Below are 27,904 nucleotides of genomic sequence, written 5' to 3' on the forward strand. Positions count from 1 at the left end.
TTTATAGTGTTTTACAACTTGCTTTTCCATGTATTCCATAAACAAGAAAAAAGTTATTCATTCCATCCATTTTTTACCACCACCTCCCCCTTATCCTCCTTACAAGACCATATCCAACTTCATTTACTTTATCCCTTCTCCATTCCACATCCCTTTTGTAGCTTCCATACTTTTGCCTGACTACTCAGTAAACATGACACTCCTGCAGCTCTGGATACAATTAGTCCTTTTAACAGGCAATTTCTTCAATATGACGACCCCCCCCCCCAATAAGCCTTTTCCATATGTATTTATCCTTTCCTTCTCTTGCCTGGCTTTTAACCCTAACCAAGGATAAGCGTGGTGATCTTTCAGCTCTTAAGCATAAAATTGTCACTTTTTACAGTTTCCATATTGGTTTTCCATAACTTTCCTTTTCTGTTTTCCTAGTCGCTATAGAGTTCCTAACTTTCACAAGTCTTCTTGTCTCATTTTCTCCATCTGTTAACATCCTTAATATCTGATGGGTACTTTTATGAAGTCGGGTGTACTGGCTTTATTAAACCTAAGCATCCTATTTTTATGGTATTGCCTAATGATTAGGTTAAGTCCTGCTTTCCCCCATATTACTCTAAAAATTTCCATAAATATTCCCACTGAAATATCTTTTAAAAAAAAAAAAAAAAAAAAGCTCTCCATTTCTGTATTTTCACCTTCCTCTCATGTTGCTTACTAATTTCCATATGTCCCTATTCTACCCCTTGTATTTCAGTAGCTTTTCTTGTAGGATACCCAAAATTCGCTATCTCTGTAAGCTTTACATTTTTATATATCCAGTATTAATCCTACAATGGAAAATGTACTACCACTCCCTATTTTATCTGTGGGCTATTACCAAACTATTAATCCACCTGCATACTACAACTCTAACTTTAAATGTTCGTATTGCAATAGTCAAAGCTATAGTAGGTGCTTTTGTCTTTATACCATAGAACTTCAGAATAAATAAAAACTCTATCAAAAAAGTTGTATAAACCAAACCATTAATGCAATAAACATAAACAATCAGGTTCATCTGGGAAGAATTCTTTGAGATTTTTGTGCAATTGATTTTATTGATTAATTTAAAGATGCAGTGCATTTAAAAAGAGCATGAATGTTTGGCTGCAGTTTCCTTTTGTGAGGGAAATCTGCTTTGTGCAGTCTAGTCTTTTATGATTCTGTAGATAGTAGTTTCCAGGGCTGTTGCCATTGGAACTGTTTTTGAGGTTTGCCTGTCTGCATTCTCGGAATCTTCAAGGAGATGTTTATATAAAAAAAAAAAAGGCATTTCCAATGCTGCTTTGGGTAGAGAGTTGGGTTATTGACCCTCTGCTGCACTTGTTAAAATGTGCGAGAGGTAAGCTGATTCAGGGAATCTCAGATTTTGTCCTTTTTCTGCTCCCATGCCCATTTTGCAAGAAACAAAATAAACATGGTCAGCATAACACTGGTAAGCAGAGCAATTTCAGGGAGATTCCAAAAAGAATATGTAGTCCAATCTCGCCTACATTCATACCCATGGGTTAGGAGCCGAATGTGTGCTCAGACTCTGCCAAACTTTTTTTTAACTCGTCTTTCTATTGGCTGGGCTAAGATGGTATCCCATGCTGCACTGCTCTCTATCCCCAGATCTCGTTTGCCGCTTGTGTAGCTCGGACGTGGTCTCGCTCTTGGCTGTGGCTAAGTAACCTTTTTCTTATCAGATAAGTTTTGTTGCCAACAAAAAGCTATTTTAATGGCTATTGTGTGTTCTTGTCCTGTGAAAAAATTCTGTTTTGGATTGTTCTGTGGTATCCCACTAGCTGTTTCCAATGGGCTAGGCCCGTTTTCAGTTAGAGGACCTAGTCTGTCCCCTTGCTTTCCTTGTGTCTTAAGTTTACCGGGACTAAGTACTGTTTAAATTAGAGGTATTGGTCTTTTCTCCTTAGTGTTTTTGTCTAAGGATCATTTAACTTGGAGATCCTATGGGTTTGTGTGTTGTAGTTTTTTTCCCACCTTGTGACTGTGAACGTTGGTCCTTTTATTCAGTTTTTGATAGTTAAACAACAAAATGAAAGCACCAAGACAATGTCCAAAGATACTAAGGAGCACAAGCCCTCGGGCTTCAAGAAGTGCTCTAGGTGGAGTTACAAAATGTCCATTACTGATGGACACTCCTCAGTCTGTGTATATTGTCTGGGAGTGATTCATCTCCAGAAGTCATGCAGCTTCTGTCATGCTTTTAGTCCGCGAGTTCTTCAGGAAAGGAAGAATAAATTGATTTTGAAGGGACTTCTGAAGCCCTCCTTCATGGACCGGTACGGGAAGCGTACTTTGTCTTCAGGGACCTTTTACCTTACGGTCACTGAATTATCGCACTTCTCTCTGCTCCAGAGAGACCTCCTCAAGGAGCTTGGAGATGTTCTCACGGGTAAAGTTTGTGAGGCGGTGGCTCAGACGGTCAACGCTCAGTTGTCTACCTTCAATTCCATTTACAAACTCCTCCATGAGGCTAATCTCCTATGCAGCCGAAGGAGCGAGTAGGGCAGCAAGTTCAGGAGCTGCTCTTAGGAGGCAGGCCTGGATGCGCCTTTGTCATTTCGCAGAGGCCTTCAAGTCTTCATTCACCGAAGCCCCTTTTGATGGTTCCTCTTTGTTCAGAACCAAGGTGAAAGAGACTCACCAGGTGCGAGCGAACAGGAGGGAAAAACTCTGCCGTAGGAGTCAGTTTTTCCCTTCCGTCTAGGCTGTATCCCAAGGCCCAGAGGGGTGGTAAAATGTGGTTCAAGAAATCTGAGTTTTTTTCGGGTGCACAAGGTAAGCCCCCCTCCAGAGGCAGTGGAGGGGGTGGTTATTCAGGGAGACTCCACCCTAGGGGCAGAGGAGGCCCCCACAACTCGAGAGACCGCAATTCCTTTCGTGGTTCTCCCTACCGCCCCTCCTGGTGGGAGGGCCCGACTGTACCGGAGCGAATCGGGGGTCGAATCTCATTATACCCGGAGGCCTGGCAAGACATCACCCAGGACCAATGGGTTCTATGAAAAATTTCCGGAGGATATGTCATTCCCTTCTCATCAAATCCCCCTCCAATAAAGAAAATCCCAGATGTTCCACCCAGTCAAATGGATTATGCAGCTTCAGAAGTTTTAAAGCTGCTAGAAAAAGGAGCAATCCAACATGTCCCCTCAGACCAGATCGGATTAAGGACTTATTTCAGATTCTTTTTGTTGCCGAAAAGGACAGGGGACCTGAGACCCATATTGGATCTCAGTCAATTGAACACCCATGTGCAAATGTCCAAGTTCCGAATGGTCACATTAGTCTCTTCTCCCATTGTTCGGAAAAGTGATGTGCTCCATCGACCTCAAAGATGCTTACTACCACATAAAGATGGACAGGGCATCCAGAAGTCCCCTACGCTTCCAGCTGGGAGCCAGTTATTTTCAGTTTTGAGCCCTGCCCTTTGGTCTCACCACAGCCCCCAGGGTGTTTACCAAATGCATGGCATTGGTGACGTCTCACCTGAGACGTCAGGGATTCCAAGTGTTTCCATATCTGGATGACTGGCTCCTTACTGCCACCACCAGGCATCTACTACTTCAGACCAGGGATGCTAGTTGGGCATCACATTAAACTGAAAAATCTGCCTTGTGAAAAATCTGCCTTGTTGCCCTCAGCATGTCATTTTTATAGGCTTCGAACCAGACAGTCGTCATGCGGGCATTTCTACCACGGGAAAGAATCAAGAGTCCTACAACAAGTTCACGCCTTGCTCCCTCTGAGAAGAGCGAAGGCAAGATGGGTCCTCAAACTGCTGGGGACAATGGCTGCTATGATTTAGTGCCTCTGGCAAGATTACATATGAGGTTCCTTCAGTGGCTACTCTTTGCCCAGTGGTCTCTCCATCTTCCTCTTTCTCACCCTATTCTCCTTACAGGTGCAAACAGGATCTCAGTTGGTGGCTTTGCAGTGACTACCTGAATGCGGGAAATCCCTTCTTTCCTGCGCCCCCGGTTGCCACGGTGACCACAGATGCCTCCCAGATGGGGTGGGGGGGCATTATCTAGGCAGGGCAGTCCAAGGCACGTGGCAAGAGCACGAGCTGCATCTGCATATCAATGTCCTGGAGATGAGAGCTGTGCTATTAGCGTTGCAAGCACTCCAGAGTTTTCTTCCTCTCGGGACTATTACAGTCTACTCAGACAATGTCAATGGTGTGGTATCTGAACAAGCAGGGAGGAACTAAGTCTTACCCCCTTTGCAGAGAGGCCATGCAGAGTATGGCAATGGGCAGTGTCTTCTTTTCTGGTGGCAACGCACATTCCGGGGAAGTCAAGTGTAATCGCAGACAGGCTAAGCAGAGCTATTCTGATGCCTTACGAGTGGTCCCTGAACTGTCAAGTTGCGGAGCGAATCTTCCGCAGGTGGGGTCAGCCTTGCTGCGACCTTTTAGCCAGTCCCCTCAATGCCAAATGCAGCAGCTACTTCACACTAATTCCCCCCTCGGGGGGAGTCACCCAGGGACGCTAGAGTCCATGATTGGCCCTCCGGTCTACTATATGCCTTCCCTCCGGTCCCCTTGCTGTCGAAGGTTATTCAGAAAGTGCAATCCTTGGGGAAGCAAAATGATTCTGATTGCCCCACACTGGCCTTCCTCATGGACGCTCCTTGGATTCTGGACCCACAACCAGACTTACTGACGCACATGTCAGGGCAGCTCCATCCCTCTCTTCGGACCCTCCGGTTGACAGCCTGGCTACTCCACTTCCGTCATTAGTTAAGCTTCATCAATTTTCGCCAGAGGTGGTTCATATTTCATCTTCCTCTCGTAAGCCCTCGACCAGGAAGATTTATTACAGCAAATGGAAGAGGTTTTCAATCTGGGCGCATGCCAAAAAGATTGACCCTTACACAGCTCCAATTTCGTCTGTATTGGAGTTCTTGTCTATGCTTTTTAACCAGGGTTCAGCGGCCACAACCATTAAAGTCCCATTGGCGATTTCTACCTTTCGTGTCGCAGACTAGCCTAGTCTGATGGCACATACTCTGTAAGGCTTTCCTGAAGGGCACTTTGTTACTTCGTCCTCCGGTATTGGAACCTGTTATGCCTTGGGACTTTAACTTTGTTCTACAGGGTCTTACTTCACCCCCCTTTGAGCCTGCAGCCACTTGCGATTTAAAATTCTTAACTTGGAAGACTTGTCTTTTTAGTAGCCATCACATCAGCTGTATCAATCAAACCCCCTTATTTGATTTTTCATAAGGACAGGGTTTCTCTCAGACCGAACCCCTCCTTTCTTCCCAAAGTGGTGGTAGTCTGTAACCTTAACCAGTCTATTGAATTGCCAGTGTTTTTTTCCCCAGTTTTCAAACGAGGCAGAATTCAAATTTCATCAATTGGATGTGCATAGACAATTTCGTTTTTATTTGCACAGAACGAAAGACCTCAGAAAATTTGATCAGTTTGTTTCCTTTTCGGAAAACTGAATTGGGTCTCCTGTATTTCCAGTTGTATTTCTTTCACTTATTCCTCTGGGTAAAGATGGTGAAGGCTCACTCTACTCTGTCTGTATCTACAGCTTTTCAGGCCAGATTGTCTGGATGATATTTGTGCTACTTGGGCATCTCCTCACACCTTTGTTATTCATTACAAGTTGGATGTGGTATCTAAGGGCAGGTCTTCCTTTGGTTCCACAGTGCTCAGGAGTATTTTCCACTGAGCCTCCCAGTATTTAGGTGCTGGGGACGCTGTCCCACAGGTAAATGTAGGTGAGATTGGACTACATAACATCAAGAAGTTATGTACTCGCCATAACGTTCGATGTATGTAGTCCATCTCGCCTCACAATCTTACTTACCCCTCCTCCTTCCCCCATCCTGGAGGATCTGGAGGTTAGGTCTGGTTTCAGACCTCCCTTCATTCTTGGCTTGTTCTTCCTTTCCTTAGGTGTCATTATGCATGGAGAATGAGTGCCCGTGCTCGCAGCAAACTCTATCTGGGGATAGAGAGCAGTGCAGCATGGGATACCATCTTAGCCCAGCCAATAGAAAGACTTGGAGCTAAAAAAAAAGTTTGGCCAAGTCTGAGCCGACATTCGGCTCTGAACCCACGGGTAAGAATGTGAGGCGAGATGGACTACGTACATCTAACGTGAGTACATAACTTCTTGTTTTGGAAAGTTCAAAGTAAGGGCAGTGTAATAAAAAATCATTTAAGGGACGTTCCCACCACCTTTGCCGTCCCTTAATGCCTTCTAGAAAGTAATCTCCATTTCTTTCTTGGCAGCAGATCATTTCAGAGAAATGAGTTTCTGAAGATGATCCAGCTAGGATACAGATAGCAGAGGGAAGAAGTTCCTCTTCCTTTCCATGCTATTCCTCATTTGCCAGACAAAACCCTCTTGTCCTGCATCACATGCTGTCTTGAAAGGTAATAGCAGCAGTTGAAACCTTCCCAGTTGGGAAAGTATTTGTAATGTTTAGTATATACAAAAGGTCCCGAACTGCTCTACAGAATTTTTCCTGAATCAGTTTGCGATTAGTGCCAAAGTTCAGAATGCTGTCAGTATCCTTAGATTTAAATGATGCATGTTATCAAATTCCTATTCATTCCAGATTTCAGGTATTTCTTAAGGTATTGTTTCTGGGTCACCTTTGATTTTCCCTCTGGGTTATCCACTGCTTCAAGAGTGGTGTGAGGATACTGTCCTAGCCCATTACTAGCTACATGGTAGCCACATTTTTTTCCATATTTGGGCAATGTACTCCTCTGTAGAGTATTTTTTTTTTCTTCCAAAAAGTGTCCGGAATCTCACTTCTGTAAGAGATCTATATAGGGTGGGATTCCAAGAATTTTAAGGTCTTTACTATTTCTCAGGAGCCTGATGGAAACCTCAATAGATGTATTGCAGGGCTTTTCAACTCTGACTTCTGTCACTGTCTGGGAACACCCTCATGTCTTCAGATCGCATGGCATCCACGATCGCCGTGACACCTCTTGCAAGACTCCATTCTGAAGTCTTTCTGGTCCCTGCATCAACAATCATTGTCTCTTCAAATTCTGGTTCTGGCATTTGTGAAAAAAGACAATATTCTTGAATCTAGGTCTCCTGTTTTCCCCTACTGCTTCAAATTAGTCGGTGACAACAGATGTCTCTGACTTTGCTTGGAAGCCGTATCAAAGGGGATAGAAATGCCGGGTCTTGGGACAAGACAACTCCACACAAACATTAAGAGATGCTATCTCATAAAAATTCAACTGTTTGAATAGTCTGTTCCCCAAGACCACCTCAAGTTCCACAAATAAGCAAGTGAGCCAGCGTTTACCCTCTGTGCAGATTAGCCATTGTGGCCTGGGTTACTGCTTTTCAGTGCAGTCTCATTGTACAGGTATACATAACCTTTGGAGCAAAATGTTTTTTTTTTTTTTTGGGGGGGGGGGGGTGTTTTGTTTTTTTTGGGGGGGGGTTGGGTTTGTTGTAGGGTTTTTTCACCACTCACAATTAGTTTACAGTTCTGCTTTGGGATGCCATCCAAAAAGACCTTTAAGGTGGATGCCTTTTCATTGGACAGGAATGTTCATGTAATACTCTTCCACCCTTTTTTACTATTTTCAGGATATTTCTGAAGGTTCAGGAGGACCCCCCCCCCAGTGATCATTGTGGTGACTCTCTTCTGGTTTGGGTAACCGTGCTTCTTTCTTTTAGAAATGGCCGGTATGTCCCAGGCCAAACTGGCTGGCTGAAAGATGGAATTTTAGGCCCCTCTTTTTCCTGAGGACATGCAGCGGGTATTAAAGGAGTCGAGAAAACCTGCCGTTAGAAAATCATATTAATAAATGGAAAAGGTTTTCTAGTTGGTGCTTTTTTTAAGGGGTTTTGCATACGAAACCTTCTAGAAAATATATGGCTCCTCCTTGGGATCTTTATTTTGTTTTTAACTCTAGCTAGTTCAAATGAAGCAAATCAGGCCAACTTGAGGTTCTTAACCTGGAAGCCACAACTAATTTCTCTCTACTGGAAAAATATCTGAGTTGCCAGCTCTTGTATCAGTCAATCTTGCCTCATCTTCCATGAAGATAAGGTTTCCTTAAGTAATCCTTCCTTATGCCTAAAGTTTGAGTTTAACTTGGGATAAGCTATTGGTCTGTCTTTCCAGATCTTAAATGAGGGAAAGAGTATATTCCATACTTGGATGTCCACAGAAAAAGTAGAATATCTTGACAGAGCAAAATCTTTCAGGAGCTCTGATCACTTGTTCACGTCTAGGAAGGTAAGGAAAGGAGACGTGCTTTGTCAATGCAGACTATTTCTAACAACATACTGATGTTGTTCATCTCACATTGCTGCAGTCCTTACTTATGGGTAGTCCGCTGTCCTCTGTCGGCCCGAATACCAAAGTATTAGGCTGACGTCGGTCATGGGTGCCTAGATCTGACATCATAGCGTCAGGGTATAAAGGCGCATGACCGACGTCATATCCTCAGTCTTTTTTGCCGCATGGTCCGATGCAGAAGCAGCGTTGCAAGTGCCGTTTGGCGTTCTGAAATTTTTCGTTTTCTGAGTTTCAGACCGATACCAAGTTGGGCTAAGTACCCCGTTGGGGAATATTTTTGTTTTTTCTTGCCTCAGTTACTTACCGGATGTCAGAAAAAGTGAATAATTGTATTTCTTGTGGGAAACAGATACCGCATAGGGATTACCACTCGCTTTGTATTCCTTGTTTGGGACCGGAACACGACGTAGTCAGGTGTCTGTTTTGTGCTAGGTTTAATAAGCGCACTATAAAACGGAGGTTAGATTGCGCTAGGTTAGTCTTTGGCAAGAGGTGTAATTATAATATGCCGTCGGATGTTCCGACGCCTGCTTCTACTAAGAAGCGCAAAGACAAATCTTTAAAGCCTAGGCAGGATGATTAGAAGCTACAGCTGAACAGGTGGATCCGGCTGAAGTTTCTGTTGAGTCCCAGGGGGAAACTTTGATTTTACAGGATGTGGCCTCTCAGGAGGCAGGTCAGGCTGAAGGGGCCTCGCAGGTTACTATTCTCCCTTCTATGCCTAAGGTGGTTAGGCCTTCTGCTACTGTTTCTAAGGCTCCTTCTAAGGGCAGGTCTGTCTTGCCTTCCTCTGTTGTCAGTTCTGGTTCTTCAGGGTCTGTGCCTAAAAAGCACATGCTTAAAATGGCAGAGGATTTGATTACTTTAATTAGAGGTTCTATGCCCCCTCCTGATAAAAGGCCCAGGATGGAGCCAGAGTTGGAAAGTTTGGAGCAGGCCTCAGATGATTCAGAGTCTTCTGCTGAAAACATTCAAGATTTCCCTCCTTATTCTGATGCAGAGGATTCCACTCCTTCTGCTTCTCCTCCAGAGGATTTTTCATTTTCAGAAACTCTGCATTCCATGAGGGAGCATTTTCAGTGGGAGGGACAGGATTACTCTGATTCACGGAAGAGACTTAGGGAGTTCTTGTTTTTACCACAGCATAGACCCTTAGCTATACCTCTGGTTTTGGATGTTTCAGATGTTTTTTCGGAAGCTTCCCTTAATCCAGATTCTGTGCCTCCTGCCCCAGTTAAACCGGACAGGTATTACAGGGTGCCTGAGGCTCATAAATATCTGTATAAGAGTCCTAGGGCGGACCCAGAAACTATTAGTCAGGGGCCTAAGGGTGTTAGAGCCTCTGTTGTTAAGAATCCGGTTCCTCTGGATAAGGAAGCTAGAGCTTTGGATAGATGGGGTAAGAAGGTGTATACCTCTTCTACTTTAGCAATGAGAGCTTTGAACTGCCAGTTTCATATGTTGAAGTATCAGAATTTCCTCCTTTCTCAGCTAAGGTCTAAAGTGGATGCTTTGGCAGAGGGCATAGAGTGTAAAGAATTGCAGGATTTAGTGCATGTTTCTGAACAGGTGGGTAAGCACTCTTTGCAATGTGGTTTTGATGCTTTACAGGCTTCTTCTAGGGTGGCTGCCACTGGTTCAGTTATTCGTAGGCACGCCTGGCTTAAGGATCAGAATTTGTCTGAGCATGTTAAGTCTAGAATTCTGGATGCCCTTTACAGTCTGAAGTTTTGTTTGGTCCTCCTGTGGAGTCAGTCTTAAAGAAAATGGAAGACAAGGCTAAGTCTATGCAGACTGTTAAAGATTTTTTGCAGGTACAACCTCCAAAATTTAGTAGAAATTGGCCTACTAAGGGGTGGACGTACCCTTCTTCTGATTCTCAGTCTAGGGGTAGATCTAGGCGTGGTAGGGGCAGAGCTCTGAGTACTTTCAGGCCGAGACAATGGAGTTCGCCTGCTCAATCTGCTGGTGAGGGCAGGGGCCAGTCCTTTCGTAAACAGGCCCAATGACCTACATTTTCAGCTGCCAGATTCTTCTTGCCTGGCAGCTCCTTTGGGAGGAAAGTTGGCTCTTTTCAAGCAAAATTGGCATTTAGTCACCCAGGACAAATGGGTATTGGACATTATAAACCGAGGTTACAAGTTCTATTTCCATACCATGCCTCCTTTCAAAGGCATGCCAGACGTCCCTCCTCGGCAAAGGATAGAGGCTCGCAGACAAATTTCTTTACTTCTTCAAATAGGAGCTATACAGCCAGTTCCTCTGTCAGAAGTGGGCCTAGGATTTTATTCCTGCCTGTTTCTAGTTCCAAAGAAAGGGAACACGTGGAGACCAATTTTGGATTTATCTATCCTCAACACTTACCTGGACATTCCAAAGTTCAAGATGCTGACTTTTCAATAACTTTTACCTCTGTTGGGAAAAGATCACTGGATGGTTACTCTGGATCTCAAAGAGGCTTACCTTCATGTTCCTATCAGGCCCAGTTGCAGGAGGTACCTGCGTTTTCGGGCTGGAAATTTACATTATCAGTTCTCTGCATTGCCCTTTGGCTTATCTACTGCGCCCAGAGTGTTCACAAAGGTTCTGGCTCCAGTGATAGCATTTTTCAGACTAAGAGGAATACAGATTTATCCTTATTTGGACGATTGCCTGATTATTGCACAAGAAAAGGGCGAACTTCTTCATCATCTACAGTATGTGATGGCAGTGTTAAGATGCCTAGGGTATTCTGTGAACGAAACAAAGTCCAGTCTAGTACCCTCTCAGGACATGTGCTTTCTGGGTGTGAGACTGAATACAGCTTCCCAGATGGCCTTTTTGACCCCGGACAAACAAAGAAGCCTTTCTCTTTATTTCCATCAAATGTCTCTACGGTCCAGGCTGACTGCAAGGACAGTCCTTCAAGCCTTGGGGTTCATGGCATCTTGTATTCTGGTGCTTCCCAGTGCCAAATTGCATATGAGGAAGCTTCAATGGTATCTCAAAAATGTATGGACACAGCACTGCCAAGATCTAGACACTGTCATTCAGATAATACCTTTCATTCAGAAGGAGTTTTTGTGGTGGGCTCAGGAATGTCACCTAAACAAGGGACTCTGTGACCCGGCCAGAGGCGAGTCAGATTCTAACGACAGATGCCTCGGACAAGGCTTGGGAGCACACCTCAATGGAAAATGGGTGCAAAACACGTGGCCTGTCAAACTCCAACATTTGCATATCAACTTGAAGGAAATGTTAGCAGTCCAGTTTGCATTGATGGCTTTCAAAGATTTACTTCACCCAGGGCAGGTGTTGATTCAAACAGACAACACTACTGTCATGTGGTACATCAACAAGCAGGGGGGAACCCATTCTTACCCTCTTTGCAGGCAAGCGATGATTCTGTGGGAAACTGCTCTCAATCTACACCTCAATCTTCAGGCAAGGTTTCTACCAGGAGCACAGAACTCCTTAGCAGATGTATTGAGCAGACAAATAGTGGATCCTCACGAGTGGAAATTGGATCCTCATGTATTTCAACAGTTGACAGTGTGATGGGGAACTCCAGACATAGATCTGTTCGCTTCTCCACTAAATTACCAGTTGCCAAAGTTGTGCACAAAAATGTTTCATCACACAGCTTGGAAGGTGGACGCTCTATCATTCAGTTGGAACAATCTGCATGTATATGCCTTTCCTCCTCTGCCTCTTCTTCCCAAGGTACTCTTGAAGGCCAGACTAGACAAGCCAACCATGATTTTGATAGCACCGGATTGGCCTCGACAACACTGGTACCCACTACTGAGGAGCTTGGTACGAGAACCTCCATGGCCTCTGCCTTTGATCCCGCACCTTTTGTCACAAGAGGACAGTCACTTCCTCAATGTCAAGATTCAGTCTCTACATCTAACAGCCTGGCATATTCTGTTTTAGACTCTGGAGGGTCTCAGCTTCCACAACAAGTTTTGAATGTTATTTTGGAGGCCTAGTACCAGGAAAGTTTACGCTGATAAATGGAGGAGATTTTTTATTTGGAGCAAAGGAAAGGACTTTGATGTCTCCAAACCTGATTTAAGTGTTGCTCTTCAATATCTTACTGAGTTATTGGACAAGGGTTTGTCTTTCTCCTCAATAAAGGTCCATGCTGCAGCCATTTCTGCTCACTATGATTGTGACCCTCCTTTATTCTCTCATCCTTGGTTTAAGCAATTTCTTAGAGGGGCAAAGAATACAAGACCCCCACGTAGAGCTCCTACTCCTGCTTGGGATCTCAATATTGTGTTGGAAAAACTCACTCTTCAACCTTTTGAGCCTGCAGCTACTGCCGAGTTAAAGTATTTGTCATGGAAAACTGCTTTTTTGTTGGCCATTACCTCTGCAAGAAGGGATGTTCTTCATCTCACATTGCTGCAGTCCTTACAATTGGGGTAGTCCGCTGTCCTCGGTCGGCCCGAATATCAAAGTATAAGGCTGACGTCGGTCAGGGCGCATTTGACTGACGTCAGTACGTCAGGGTACAAATGCGCATGACCGACGCCATATCCTCAGTCTTTTTTGCCGCATGGTCCGATGCAGAAGCAGTGTTGCAAGTGCCGGTTGGCGTTCTGAGATTTTTCGATTTAGAAGTTTCAGACCGAGTTCAAAGTTGGCTAAGTACCCCGTTGGGGAATATTTTAGTTTTTTCTTGCCTCTGACATTTACCGGATGTCAGAAAAAGTTAATTGCATTTCTTGTGGGAAACAGATACCGCATAAAGATTATCATACTTTGTGTATTCCTTGCTTAGGGCCTGAGCACGACGTTGTTGGCTGTTGCTCTTGTGCTAGATTTAATAACCGCACTATAAAGAGAAGGTTGGATTGTGCGAGGTTAGTCTTTGGGAAGCGGTGTAACTATAAAATGCCGTCGGATGCTCAGACGCCCGCTTCTTCAAAGAAGCGCAAGGACAAGGCAGTTAAGCCTAGGCTAGAGGAACCGTCTGTACCAGACGCCGGTTCTTTAGAGGTGTCGGTGGAGCCGGTGGCTCCACCGGAGGTTTCTTTGTGTTCCCAGGGGGAGACCTTGTTATTACAAAATGTGGCCTCTCAGGAGACTAGTCAGGCTGAGGGGGCTTCTCATGTTGCTATACTCCCCTCCCTTCCTAAGGTGGCTAGGCCCTCTCCTTCTGTTTCCAAGGCTTCCCCCAGGGGCAGGCCAGGTTTAGCTTCAGTTAGTGTTACCCCTAGCTCTTCAGGTACTGTGCCCAAGAAGCATATGCTTAAAATGGCAGAAGATTTGATTACTTTGATTAGGGGTTCTATGCCCCCTCCTGATAAGAGGCCTAGGGTGGAGCCTGAGCTGGGGGGTTTTGAGCAGGCTTCAGATGTCTCAGAGTCTTCGGCTGAAGACTTGCAGGAGTACTCTCCTTATTCTGATTCTGATGTGGATGATTCTACTCCTTCTGCTACTCCTCCTGAGGATTTTTCTTTTCAGAAACTCTTCATTCCATGAGGGAGCATTTTAAGTGGGAAGGTCAGGACTTCTCTGATTCCAGAAAAAGGCTTAGGGAATTTCTGTTACCCCAGCATAGGCCTTTGGCTATACCTCCTGTTTTGGCTGTAGTGGAAGATGTTTTTATGGAAGCTTCTCTTAATCCTGATTCTTTGCCTCCTGCTCCTGTTAAACCGGATAGGTATTACAGGGTGCCTGAAGCTCATAAGTATCTTTTTAAGAGTCCTAGGGCAGACCCAGAAACTGTTAGCCATGGGCCTAAAGGTGTTAAGGCTTCTGTTAAGAATCCGGTTCCTGCAGACAAGGAGGCTAGGGCCTTAGATAGATGGGGCAAGAAAGTCTATACTTCCACTCTTGCTATGAGGGCTCTGAATTGCCAGTTTCACATGTTGAAATACCAAAATTATCTCCTTTCACAATTGAAATCTAAGGTTGATGCTCTGGCAGTAGGTATTGATTGTAAGGAGTTGCAAGATTTAGTGCATGTTTCTGAACAGGTGGGTAAGCATTCTTTGCAATGTGGTTTTGATGCTGTACAGGCCTCGTCTAGGGTGGCTGCCACTGGGTCAGTTCTTCGCAGGCACGCCTGGCTGAGGGATCAGAATTTGTCTGAACATGTTAAAACAAGGATTTTAGATGCTCCTTTACAATCTGACGTGTTGTTTGGTCCTCCTGTTGAGACAGTTTTAAAGAAAATGGAAGACAAGGCTAAGTCTATGCAGACTGTTAAAGATTTTTTGCAAGTCCAGCCTCCAAAGTTTAGTAGAAATTGGCCTACTAAAGGGTGGACGTCTCCTTCTTATGATTCACAGTCTAGGGGTAGATCTAGACGTGGTAAGGGCAGAGCTCAGGGCTCTTTCAGGCCTAGAACAGGGAGTTCTCCTGCACAGGCTTCGGGTGAGGGCAGGGGTCAGTCCTTTCATAAGCAGACCCAATGACCTACCTTTTCAGCTGCCAGAGCCTGCTCGTCTGGCAGCACCTTTGGGGGGAAGGTTGGCACTTTTCAAAGAAAATTGGAATTTAATTACCCAGGACAGATGGGTATTGGATATCATACACCACGGCTACAGGTTTTATTTCCATACCTTGCCTCCTTTCAAAGGCATGCCAGACGTTCCTCCTCGACAAAGAATAGAGGCTCACAAGCAGATTTCTCTGTTGCTCCGACTAGGGGCCATACAGCCGGTCCCTCTGCCAGAAGTGGGCCTAAGATTTTATTCTCGCCTGTTCCTAGTACCAAAGAAGGGGAACACGTGGAGACCAATTTTGGATTTATCTATCCTCAACACTTATCTGGACATTCCCAAGTTCAAAATGTTGATGTTGCAGCAGCTTTTACCTCTGCTGGGCAAAGATCATTGGATGGTAACTTTGGATCTCAAGGAGGCTTACCTTCATGTTCCTATCAGACTAAGTTGCAGAAAGTATCTGCGTTTTCGAGCTGGGACTTCTCACTTTCAGTTCTCTGCATTGCCCTTTGGCTTATCTACTGCGCCCAGAGTGTTCACGAAAGTTCTGGCTCCAGTGATAGCTTTCTTCAGACTAAAAGGAATACAGATCTATCCTTATTTGGACGACTGCCTAATTCTGGCTCAAGGAAGAGAAGAGCTTCTTCATCATTTGGAATATGTGATAGCAGTGCTAAGATGCCTAGGGTATTCTGTGAACGAAATAAAGTCCAGTCTAGTACCCTCTCAAGACATGTGCTTTCTGGGTGTGAGACTGAATACAGCATCCCAGATGGCCCTTTTAACCCCGGACAAGCAAAAGAGTCTATCCCTTTACTTCCATCAACTATCTCATCAGTCCGGGCTGACTGCAAGGACAGTCCTTCAAGCCTTAGGGTTCATGGCATCTTGTGTTCTGGTACTTCCCAATGCCAAACTGCATATGAGGAAGCTACAATGGTATCTCAAAAATGTATGGACACAGCACTGCCAGGATCTGGACACTGTCATTCAAATAATACCTTGCATTCAAAAGGAATTTTTGTGGTGGGCTCAGGAATGTCACCTAAACAAGGGACTCTGTGACCCGGCCAGAGGCGAGTCAGATTTTAACGACAGATGCCTCAGACAAAGCTTGGGGAGCTCATCTAAATGGAAAGTGGATACAAAACAAGTGGCCTGTCAGACTACAACATCTACATATCAACATGAAGGAGATGTTAGCAGTCCAGTTTGCATTAATTGCTTTCAAGGAATTCTTCCAGGGCAGGTGTTTATTCTAACAGACAACACAACTGTCATGTGGTACATCAACAAGCAAGGGGGAACACATTCTTATCCTCTGTGCAGGCAAGCAATGATTTTGTGGGAGACTGCTCTCAGTTTACAGCTCAATCTTCAGGCAAGGTTTCTGCCAGGAGCACAGAACTCCTTAGCAGATGTGTTGAGCAGACGAATTATGGATCCCCACGAGTGGAAATTGGATCCTCATGTATTTCAGAAATTGACAGTGTCATGGGGAACTCCAGACATAGATCTGTTCGCTTCTCCACTAAACAATCAGCTGCCAAGGTTTTGCACAAAAAGGTTTCATCCCACAGCTTGGAGAGTGGATGCTCTTTCTTTCAATTGGAGCAATCTTCATGTGTATGCCTTTCCACCTCTGCCTCTCCTCCTAAAGGTACTTCTAAAGGTCAGACAGGACAAGCCAAGGATGATTTTAATAGCTCCGGATTGGCCTCGACAACACTGGTACCCATTACTGAGAAGTCTGGTACGGAAGCCTCCATGGCCTTTGCCTTCGATTCCACACCTGTTGTCGCAGGGGGACAGCCATTTGCTAAATGTCAAGCTTCACTCTCTGCACCTAACAGCCTGGCATATTCTGTTTTGAACCATAGTGGGCCTCCACTTCCTCAGCAAGTTTTAAATGTTATTTTGGTAGCTAGGAGGCCTAGTACAAGGAAAGTGTACGCAGACAAATGGAAGAGATTTTTGTTTTGGAGTGCAGCAAAAGATTTTGATGTTTCTGAGCCTAATTTGTGTGTGGCTCTTCAATATCTTACTGAGTTGCTAGACAAAGGTTTGTCTTTCTCTTCTATTAAAGTTCATGCTGCAGCAATTTCAGCTCACTATGATTGCAACCCACCATTGTTTTCTCATCCTTTGTTCAAGCAATTTCTTAGAGGGCAAAGAATATAAGGCCCCACGAAGAGCTCCTACTCCTGCTTGGGATCTCAATTTTGTGTTGGAGAAACTCACTCTACAACCTTTTGAGCCTGCAGCTACTGCTGAGTTGAAATATTTATCATGGAAGACTGCTTTTTTGTTGGCCATTACCTCTGCAAGAAGGGTTTCTGAATTACAGGCCCTTATGGCGGTTGAGCCTTTCTTGATTTTCCATAAGGATAGGGTATCATTACGTACTAATCCTTCCTTTATGCCTAAGGTGGTTTCTAGTGTGGCTTTAAACCAAACTATTCATTTGCCTACTTTTTATGCAAATCCCCAAAATAAAGGGGAAAAGATTTTGCACACTTTAGATGTCCACAGGCAGTTGCGTTATTTGGACAGAACTAAAGGTTTCAGGCAGTCTCAGCAGTTTTGTTTATTTTGCTTTGAGTTCTCAGGGCAAGCCCGTCTCAAAACAAACCATTTCTAAATGGATTGGGTTTTGCATTGCTTTCTGTTGTTCCCATCATGGTAAGGAGATTCCAGCTGGGATTAGGCCTCATTCCACTAGGGCTACTGCCACTTCAACAGCTTTTTTGAGGGGAGTGGCAACCAAGGATATTTTGGAGGCAGCAAGCATTATCACCTGCCACTTTACTCTAAGTCCAGGGCTGGTTTTGCCACTGCTGTTTTGCAGGGCATTTTGGCAGCTCCTGCTTCCTTGTAGTTAGCCATCCTCCCTTACCTCTGCTTTGGGATTCTACCCAATTGTAAGGACTGCAGCAATGTGAGATGAAGAACATAGTACAGTTTTGTACCTACCATAAATGTTGATGTTCAAAGATCCACATTGCTGCAGTCCAATTTACCCTCCCTCCTTCCCCTCTGTTGTTAGAGGTGGTTGTGTGGGTTGGGTTGTACGTTTTGTGTATATTGTATATATTGTACATATAGTTAGTGCAAGGGTGGTTGGTTGGTTGTTTGCTGTCTTTTGGTTTTGACCTTTCTTTTTAGGGTCTTCTGACATCTGGGGCAAGAAAAGACTGAGGATATGGCGTCGGTCATGCGCATTTGTACCCTGACGTACTGACGTCAGTCAAATGCGCCCTGACCGACGTCAGCCTTATACTTTGATATTCGGGCCGACCGAGGACAGCGGACTACCCCAATTGTAAGGACTGCAGCAATGTGGATCTTCGAACATCTACATTTATGGTAGGTACAAAACTGTACTTTTCTGAATTACAGGCCCTCATGGCAGTGGAGCCTTTCCTGATTTTTCATAAGGATAGGGTATCTTTACGTACTAATCCTTCCTTTATGCCTAAGGTGGTTTCTAGTGTGGCCTTAAATCAAACTATTCATTTGCCTACTTTTTATGCAAACCCCCAAAATAAAGGGGAGAAAATTTTGCATACTTTGGATATTCACAGACAGTTACGTTATTATTTGAGCAGAACCAAGGAGTTCAGACAGTCTCAGCAATTGTTTGTTTCTTTTGCTTTGGGTTCACAGGGTAAACCTGTTTCAAAACTATTTCTAAATGGATTGGGTTTTGTATTTCTTTCTGTTGTTCCCATCATGGTAAGGAGATTCCTGCTGGAATCAGGCCTCCTTCCACTAGGGCTACTGCTACTTCTACGGCCTTTCTAAGGGGGGTAGCTACAAAAGACATTTTGGAGGCAGCTACTTGGAGTTCAGTGCATACCTTTTCTAAACATTACCACCTTCCTCTTTATTCTAAGTCTAGGGCTGGATTTGCCACTGCAATTTTACAGGGCATTTTAGCAGCCCCTAATGCTTTATGATTCTTTACCATCCTCCCTTTCCCGTTGCTTTGGGATTCTACCCATAAGTAAGGACTGCAGCAATGTGAGATGAAGAACATAGTACAGTTTTGTACCTACCATAAATGTAGATGTTCGAAGATCCACATTGCTGCAGTCCAATTTACCCTCCCTCCTTCCCCACTGTAGTTAGACTTGGTGCTATGCTTTAGGTGATGGTTGTTGTTGGGCATGTTTTTGGGAGGTATTCTGTTTTTGGCTGTGGCCTTTCTGGTTTGGCCTTCTGACATCTGGGGCAAGAAAAGACTGAGGATATGACGTCGGTCATGCGCCTTTATACCCTGACGCTATGATGTCCGATCTAGGCGCCCATGACCGAAGTCAGCCTAATACTTTGGTATTCGGGCCGAATGAGGACAGCGGACTACCCGTAAGTAAGGACTGCAGCAATGTGGATCTTCGAACATCTACATTTATGGTAGGTACAAAACTGTACTTTGCACAAGCCAACAAAACAATTTCAGGTAGGATCAAGGTTCATTCTAGCAGGACTTTGGCTTCATCTGTAGCCTTTTGGAAAGCTTTTATTCTAGAAGCGGCAACTTGGTGTGGTTTCTGTTCCAAAGCAGTATAACGTAGATGCTTCTCTAGGCATGGGAGCACTCTCAAAGGGCTCTTGGGCCCTTATCCCTTTCCTCCCAGTCAGTCTAAGCAGTGGTGGTCTACTCGTATAGTTAAGACTACTGCAGCAATGATCAAGTAGTACAGTTGTGTAAGCGCACTTCTGTAACAGCAGATGTTCAAAGGATCACTGCTGCAGTAGCCACTTCCTCCCAGTTGAATTTAAGCAGCTAATCTTACCAAGTATTTGATCCAATAACAAGGGCATGGATTGGGTACTCTTGACCTGACTTTGTACTTGAGAGACTACATGCTAATGATTTGCTCGATGTCGTACTTCTAATCACGGTCACTTTTAATGAAGCTGTAGGGTATTGGTTTGAGTAATGTGCTAACAAAATTACGTCTGAGGTCCTGTGGATGAAATGGATCGCTTTGTTTTAATCCGATTTTAAAATGCAACTCTTGTGCAATTTTTAAATCTTTTTGCTTCCAGTGTTTTTTTTTTATGGTCTTCCTGAGGCTGGCAGTCTGCCACAAATCAATTTTCTTCAGTCTACCAGGTCTGCCTTAGCCACCCCTGGTGTTAAACCTAACCCATGTCCTGGGACAGTGAGGAGACTGAGGACCTGTGTACAGCATCATAGTACTGCCGGGGAGTGTGTCGTAACTTTGCCACCCTATGGCAGCATTGTGAGCTGCACTGAAGCTGCCTTTTGGAGGTGTGTGCGCAACCTAAGTGGCAAACTTCTTATGCAGCACAGCTTGTCAGGCTGTTAACACTGTTTATTGCAGCTAACCCAGGCTACCTTCCTCCAAGAATAAGCCAACTGAGACTACTCACTCCCAGTAGTAGTAATCAAGCAAGGATCATCTGGAGTACTGTAAGTGCCTTGTTCCTCCGTACTATGGGGCACTGTTTACACCCAGTGGTCTGACCATTATCTATGATATTAAGAATAACTCCTTGATTGTAACTTGGTCTGTAGTGCTTTGTTTTACTTTAGCCTTGTTAGAAAATTCATTTTTGCCAAACAGAATACTGACTTTACCTAATATTATCCGTTTTACAGAATGGTGTGGATATTATTTTAAGTGCTTATATTGACCATTGTCCCTGTAGTCTTTTTATCTAATGATGGTTTCTGTCCTGTTTACCACTATACCACTGTGTATTCCCGTAATGTAGCTGCACTTAAACTACAAAGGAGTAAATGTGATACTTTTTACATCCCTTTTAACTGAAAGGGGAGGAGGGGCAGGACCAGAACTCCTGGGAGTTGCAATCACTCCTAATCGGAAATCATTGGTTGGGTATTCTGGCATCCACTTGAGTATCATTGGAAGTTTTTTAATATCAACAGTTCTTGCTATGGTGCATTAGTATCCCTACTATCCCTAGAGTACAAGCTCAGATGTCTGTGACTTCAAAGGCAAGCTTTGTTGCCTGCTGATCAATTGTGATTTTACTTTGGCTTGTATGAAGAGTTAGGGGTTTCCTTCACAGCATTAACCCTATGAACATAAAAAGACCGTATCCATCACCAGGTAACTGTAAGAAGACCTGGGGAAACCTTCAGGAGTAGTAGTGGGAGTTGGTCCTTCTTCCTGTGACAAGGCTGCCTTCCCAGAAGAAGGGAACCACAGCCTGTAGAAATTGCTGCTAAATATTCATCCTGTTGGATATTCAGGCCACCCTCTCTTATAGGCTGAAACACCATTTTAAATGTGGTGGAATTTGGGGAACATATGTAAGGAAGGAATAATACATTTACATCTGTAAACATTGCAGCAGATGTTAGAGGTGAAGGTCAGTTGTAGCTAATGCAAGTTCTTGGCTCACTGCTAGGATAAAAAGAAATTGCAAAATTAGAATTTGCTATGACTGTTTGCAGTAAAATGCATGTTCACCTTATTTCAGCTTTGTGTGGTGGTATAGACCATCTAATGGTTTGTGTTTTTATTATAGGACGACACAAACAATGATCCACAGTGGTCTGAAGAGCAAATAATTGAATCTGAAATGAACTGTGCTGGACTGAAGATGGGCAGCTGTGAGGTGGATATCATGAGTCGTTCTACCTTGGCCATTTTTGAGATTTTGGAGAAGGCTTGGGCAACCCAGAACTGTACATTAGTAGATATGAAGGTAAATTGTACTAGAATGTAGTAAAGTCTGCATTTCCTCTTCCAGAGAGTCAGGATTTAAAAGTAATTTATTCAAAAAAGGGTTTGCAGTTTTACTTTTGTTATCAGAGATGTTTTATTACAGTAGCCTGAGTTTTATTCTTTATTAATACTTGACTGAATTCCTTATCTAAGTACATACTTTAGAGGTGAGGTATTTAGAGTGGTGGGGGGGTGGCTACTACAGATCAATTTCCTATTGAGGGTTCAGAGTGTCATGTATCTAGAGATGTGGAAACATGCATTGGGTGTCTAGTAGTCTTGTGTATTTCTTTATCAATGTAAAATGTGGAAGGAAGCGTTTTGTAACAGGTTAATGTTTTGGGAAAATGGAATGGGAACAGAAATACCTGGATTATTGTGCGCCAAAAAATGTTTTCTCTAACCATTTTGCATAGGTTTCTAAAATGTTTGAGTTGTGTGTATTCAAAAAAATTAGAATTGTCTGACTTCATTAAGTGACAGCTCACAGCATGCACTGTTTCCAGTACCGCTAATTGCATTCCAGTGTTGTATTTATCTATCTCCAGTCTGTTTTACTTGAGCTTCCATAACCTCCTGCAACCAACTTTACTTACTTGTGCACTATTTAATTCTGTTTTCATTGTTAAAAATTCTCTGCTGTTTCCTGTTTACACTGTGCAGAGTGAGGCATTGTATTTAATTACTTTTTGATTTATCAATTAGTATAGTTTTTGCACGTGTGGTTGACTGTGTTAGTTAATTCATGGAGCCCAGTCCCCCTAATGGTGAACCATGAGCTCAGTGAGTCGGCCAGAGCTGCTACGGAGGTCTGGCTTGTTGGCCAGCAGTTACCTGCACTTAGTATATCAACTTGCTCAAATCAGCTTCCAACCAGTAGCCACGTTTTATGCAGACAGTTCTATGATCTTAAAACCAACAAGTTAACTCTTTCAGCGAGTTCCAATGCTGTTGATGAAGTTCTGCAGTTATGGAAGTTAGCTAGCATACCTACAACGCAGAAGCTGAATGCAGTGGCAAAACTCTGTCTGTATACGAGAAGCATCCTAGAATCAGGGAGAAGCGCCAGTCAGATGCACAATCTCAAACAAATTGTAGCAATGCACTTTTGAACCTTTTTGATGTGGGACGTGCTGATGCGGAATTATTGATGGATTCAAGAAGAGTGGGATTTTCTAAAAGATCAATGTACAGACATAAAAATGATTGGTGGAGAGGGCATTTGAATTCAAAAAATGAATGGACAAAGGAAAACAGACTACAGGAAGAAATGAAACACAAAGCTGAAAGAAACAGAAACTGGAGAGCTGGTAGAAGACAGTAGTGAACACAACTGATGATGCAGCAGCAAACATCAAAAATACCACCGTAATTTAACTGGTAGCCTGTCGAAGTGAGCGCAGTAGATTCAGGATCCTGAAATCGGTTTCCAAAAAACGACTACTGGTAGATTCTTTTTGTTGCCAACTTGGACCGCACACGAATGTCAAGTGGTGCATATTGTTGCACCGGCGCTTCACGTGGCTGGCATAAATGATCTGATCATGTCCAAGTTCAATACACAGAGCAAGGCGAGCTGCATGACAGTCCATTGCTGATAAAGTAAAGAAGCAGTTTCAGCCATCTACACCCCTTGTAGCACATTTTGATGGAAAGTAGTTACCTCAAGGTGATGGAGAATTTGTTTACATGCCAATTGTTACAGGTCGAAATACTGAAACTGTTGGACAATGCCCCAGCTTCCATCAAGCACTGGTGAGCTGATGGGGACGAGCAGTGGTACAGACATTGCATAGCTGGCCAGGTGTTCCAGAATGGCTAGCCATTTTGTGCTTTGATACTACCAGTGCCAATACTGGTGTGCACACAGGTGCCATTACGGTGATTCAGCGAGCATTTGAGAAACTACTCTTGTTTTTACCATGCGGACATCACATTTTAGAAATTATTTTTACGGCAGTGTTTAACGTGTTCTTCCCATCTTCAGGACCACAAATAAGCAGTTTTTTAGAAGATTTAAAGAATACTGGATTCTTCTTGACTTGAAGGCATATGCACCACTGGTTAAGGAAATTGGAGGTAATGGATGCCTGTTAGACTGAGAAACAATGGCTAGCTGAGAAGTGAAGTGAGGTTGTTGCACTACTGCGCGACAAGCTGACGTGTGAAACGCAGCCTCATGATGACTACCTTGAATTTTTCAAGCTGTCACTATTCATCCTCTGACAACCACAAGGTGAAGCATTTGCTTTCAGTCCACCTGGTGCATACCATCATGCCAGGTGGATGGCAAAAGGCATACACTGCCTTAAAATCTACTCCTTCCAGGAGCAGTTTAGATTAACTGCACACGAAATTCAGGCTTTTTTGCCGAATTTGCCTCTTCACAGTGACTGTGTAAGTTAAAACATGGTTTCCAGCTACTGATACTTGCAATGCTCCACTCTGTCTTTGCCGTTGCAGTTTACAGCCATAGACTACCAGATGGCTCAAGTTGCTTTGCGAAAGCTCAAAGGGACACCATTGGTATTTGAGCAAAGATCTCATAGCACTGTCCTTGTTCACAGTGTGTGGAATGAAGAGAAATGGCACATTATTGAAGCTTTGAAAAAGCCATCCAGTAAGGAAGATCTAAGAAGAGTCTATGCAAAAGCTGTTGCCAGTTTCCAGGGCATGACCTTATCTGATTTCTCAACAATAACGTTCAATGAATCTGTTCACTGCTGTCAACATAAATCCAATCCTGCAGCATGGAGTGACATGCCTGATATCATTGTGAAGCAAACTGTTTGCAGTTTTGCGAGTTGACAACTGTGTCGAATGAGCAGTCAAATTAGCAACTGGCTTCTGTCAAATGCTGACTCGCAACGAGGAACAGCGAAAGCTGGTATCAGATTGTTGAACACAGTCGACAAGTCACAGAACCACTAAAGACACTGTAGTACTATAAACAAACTGATGTAAACTTGAGCTGTAGTGAATGTTAATTTCTACTAGCCTTATTTTTCCTAAACTGACATTTGTGTTGCTCAGAATTACAAAGACATTTCAGATGCAGCAGTTATCCATTTGTGTACTGATTTGTGAATATATATTTCATTTCTATTTGCGCAATTTGGGGAGTAAAAATGTGAAAATCTCAGAATTAAAGTGCACTGAGCTGTCACTTAGTTTAAGGCTTTACATGGTTCTTTGTCCTACCAATCCTACAGAATCTTGGCGGGGGGGGGGGGTATGCGAACAGAAAATCAAATTTTTTTGCATACATACATTAAATACCCTATCCTGGAGGAATTGCTTGTGTACATGGGTCAAACATACAGACTTGACACAAATTGTGTATCCCAGAAGATAGTGCAAGCCCCAGACCCCTGGAGCTTTGAGGTAGAGGTATTACCACTTAATCAGCTGTGCTGTCCACTAGATCATGGCAGGGAGACTCACTTTTCTGGATAACCTGATTTTTACTTTCACACTGGAAATAATTCAGTTGCCTCAACAAAACTTCCCATCTTACTAGTGGTGATGCTTTCTGTTTCCTCCAGCCTTTTGAAATTAAGCTGTAGCTCTAGCTTTTGTTTTGGTTATGCCTGATTGGGTAAGAATGGAGAGATGGCTACTTGCTGTAGCTTTGTTGGTATAGTTCATTATATCTTCAGAAAACCACAGCAACTTTAGTGCTTATTTTAAAAATGAAATTTAGCTGAGCTGAAGTATGCAGTCGCATTAATGAGGTTTGCCATAGATTCTCTCTACAGTTAAGCAGTGTCCTGATTAATAGAGGCACATATGTTAGGATTGGGTGGTTGGGGAGAGGACAGGGGATTGGGACTATTTGTATGCACTTGGCTGAAAGTTTCAGGTGCTGCACATTTTTAGAAAATAGAGGTACTGGAAGATTAAAGTCCCAGTCAGTATGTGTATAAATTGAGTTGAGATTGAAGTATGAATTTGTTACCTATAGAGGAAGTAAGAAATGAAGCAGTTTGTGTGGCAAGAATGAAAAGGACTCTAAACTGATGCCAATCAAGTCATCCCATTTTAAATTCATGAAGTAGATAGCCTTCACCAGAAGCAAGATCCAGTGATGACAGACTTGAAGAGTATTAAGTCATGTAGGGAACTCCCCATGTGTCAAACGAAAGCCAGTGGAAATGGTGCTGTTATAGAACAGCATTCATTCACAGTGGTGTGAACACTTAAGATCCTGTAGTAACCAGGATTGACCCTCGTGTCAATAGAGGCAGCTAGTAACTTGTGATGGTGGTATCGCAGAATCCTTGAAAGATGTGTTCTTGTATGGTTATCTTTGTGATCCACTTTTGCAGTTTTAATGTTTGGTGTTTCTGCCTATAGCAGCTGGATGTCTGGCCCAGCTTCTAGACTTTTCACCCTTAAGGCCTGGTAGACTTCCATTGACACAGATCCCCTGGGGTGCCAGTTGGCACCATCTTCAGATCTTGCAATAGTTTCAGCATTTTGAGGCTAGTTATCTGTCCACTGGCTTCACTACTTTCTTCTCAGATGTGTACTCCGTTGAAATAATTTTCATCTCTTGTCTGTTTTAATTGTTATTAGTGGTAATTATCGATGTCTGTCTTAAGGTGAGTAAAGTGTAGGAAGAAAATGCAAGTTGGGGATATCCCTGGCTCAAGAGCATGACATGCCCAGTTGTCCCCCTGTATTTAACCAAATGATTACTGGTATCTGAGATACTGGATATGGGTACTACAAAAGGTATCTGCTTCTGCAAAGGCCTGTGGCACAGCCTTCTGGGGCTTGCACATCCAAAGTCCATGCCATTGGTTGCTCTTGTTGCTTCCATGCAGACTTTTGGCTCTGACATCTGTTACGTAATGCAGGGAAAGGCAGCATACCCACTTTTGTACAAGAGGTCAAAGGGAATAGGATCATTCTCTTTTTGCTCACATGCTGCCTCCAAGATGGTCTGCATTCCCCAAGCACAGACTCGAGCCCTAAGCCTTTGTCAGTCAGCTTGTATTAGTAACCTAAGTGGGCCTTCCATCCAGACTTCTCACAAGATCTCTTCAGGTGTCAGGGTTTCTTGGATTTTCTAAAATCCAACAAAGTTAGAAGTACCTTAAGCCATTTGTCCTCCCCAGGAGGACAGCTTCTCCTTAGTTTCTCCATCTGAAGATGTTTTGTATGAGAGTGCCTTTCTTTTGATGGCAGAGACCTGCAAATGGGAAGCTAGGGGGCACACTGACAGATTAGTGATTGTCTGGGCTGGCCAGAATCTGTGACCATTTGTCCACTTGCAAGGACTCCTGGATGATGCATTTTCCACTGCCAGTTTACAGTCTGTTCCCCCTGCTCCAACTAATCCATACCACTTTTTTTTTTTTATAGTATCTGTGATTCCTATAAACACTTCAATAATGGAGTTTTGTAGAACAGGAAGTGGTATCCGTGGAATTTATCAAGGATCAAATGTGGATACATCCAGGCATCCCTTTCCAGTGACGGTAAGCATATAATAAATTTTCGTTTAGGAGAAGACCTGCACCTTGGCTGCTTGGACTGAGGTATAACTGCTACTTGGGCATGTCACTTCAAGAATCCCTCCTTGATCAGTTAAGATAACTGGGAAGGAAGTAGGAGCCTAAATAGGAATATGCTTGTGCATTCACAATTCCAAGGTTGCCAGCCATTCCATAAATGTGGCTGTGATGCATTTGCTACATCTTGCAGGGCACTTACTGCGGGTCAGTGGTGAGATGTGCCTAGCGGAGGACTCCTCTCCTTCCAGAACATGTGAAAGGAGAGTTGCTGGATACCCCTGTGCTTGAGTGCTTTAAGAAACGAAGAAAAAGAGAAGACTGTACTGTCAGGTACTGTTTTCATTCCCCAGCTCTAGTGTACTTGTAGACACCACGGCTTAAAATTTGTAGCCCAAAAAGAAAACCCCTCTAAGGGAAAGGTAGGCCCCTACTAAGGGAAGTGGCAATCTGATGACAAAGGAAGGCCTAGATGACCTCAGGGCTATGGCAGTAGGAAAGATTAAATTGTGACTGGAAAAAATCCTCCCATTGTCCCCCTTTGCTTCCCCTAAAGGATGAGGCAGACTGGTGTTTTTGAAATGGTGGGATGCTGTTTCCTAGGCCAAGTGGGTCCATTGTATTATACAACAGGGTTGCAGACTACGGTTCCAAACAAAACCAAGCTTACTAGGCATTCTTGCTGTTCTCAAAAAAAAAAAAAAAAAAAAATTTGTACCCCAGAAGGGCATCTAACCCAGTGTACCATAGAAAAGGGACTGTGCTCTACTCCAGACTAGTTCCAAGGAAACAAAACTTGACATTGGTACTTGCCAAGTTTGGAGAAGCTTAAAGTTCAAAATGCTGTTCCTCCACAGCTTTCTACCTTTGCTTCTTTCATAGG

At 43.7% G+C, this 27,904-nt stretch overlaps 1 protein-coding gene across 6 annotated transcripts in view; it reads left to right on the forward strand.

Moving 5' to 3' along the window:
• PAICS (phosphoribosylaminoimidazole carboxylase and phosphoribosylaminoimidazolesuccinocarboxamide synthase) overlaps positions 1-27,904 on the forward strand; it is a 1,039,115-nt gene that overhangs the window by 632,655 nt on the left and 378,556 nt on the right. For all 6 annotated transcript variants that reach the window (XM_044062488.1, XM_044062489.1, XM_044062490.1 and 3 more), the window contains one exon: positions 21,303-21,482. In XM_044062488.1, coding sequence (XP_043918423.1) covers positions 21,303-21,482 — 180 coding nt within the window. The remainder of the gene's footprint in view (positions 1-21,302; positions 21,483-27,904) is intronic.

The sequence above is a fragment of the Protopterus annectens genome, chromosome 2.part1 (genome assembly GCF_019279795.1).
Source record: "Protopterus annectens isolate FY-2018-M chromosome 2.part1, PAN1.0, whole genome shotgun sequence".
Lineage (NCBI taxonomy): Eukaryota > Metazoa > Chordata > Ceratodontiformes > Protopteridae > Protopterus > Protopterus annectens.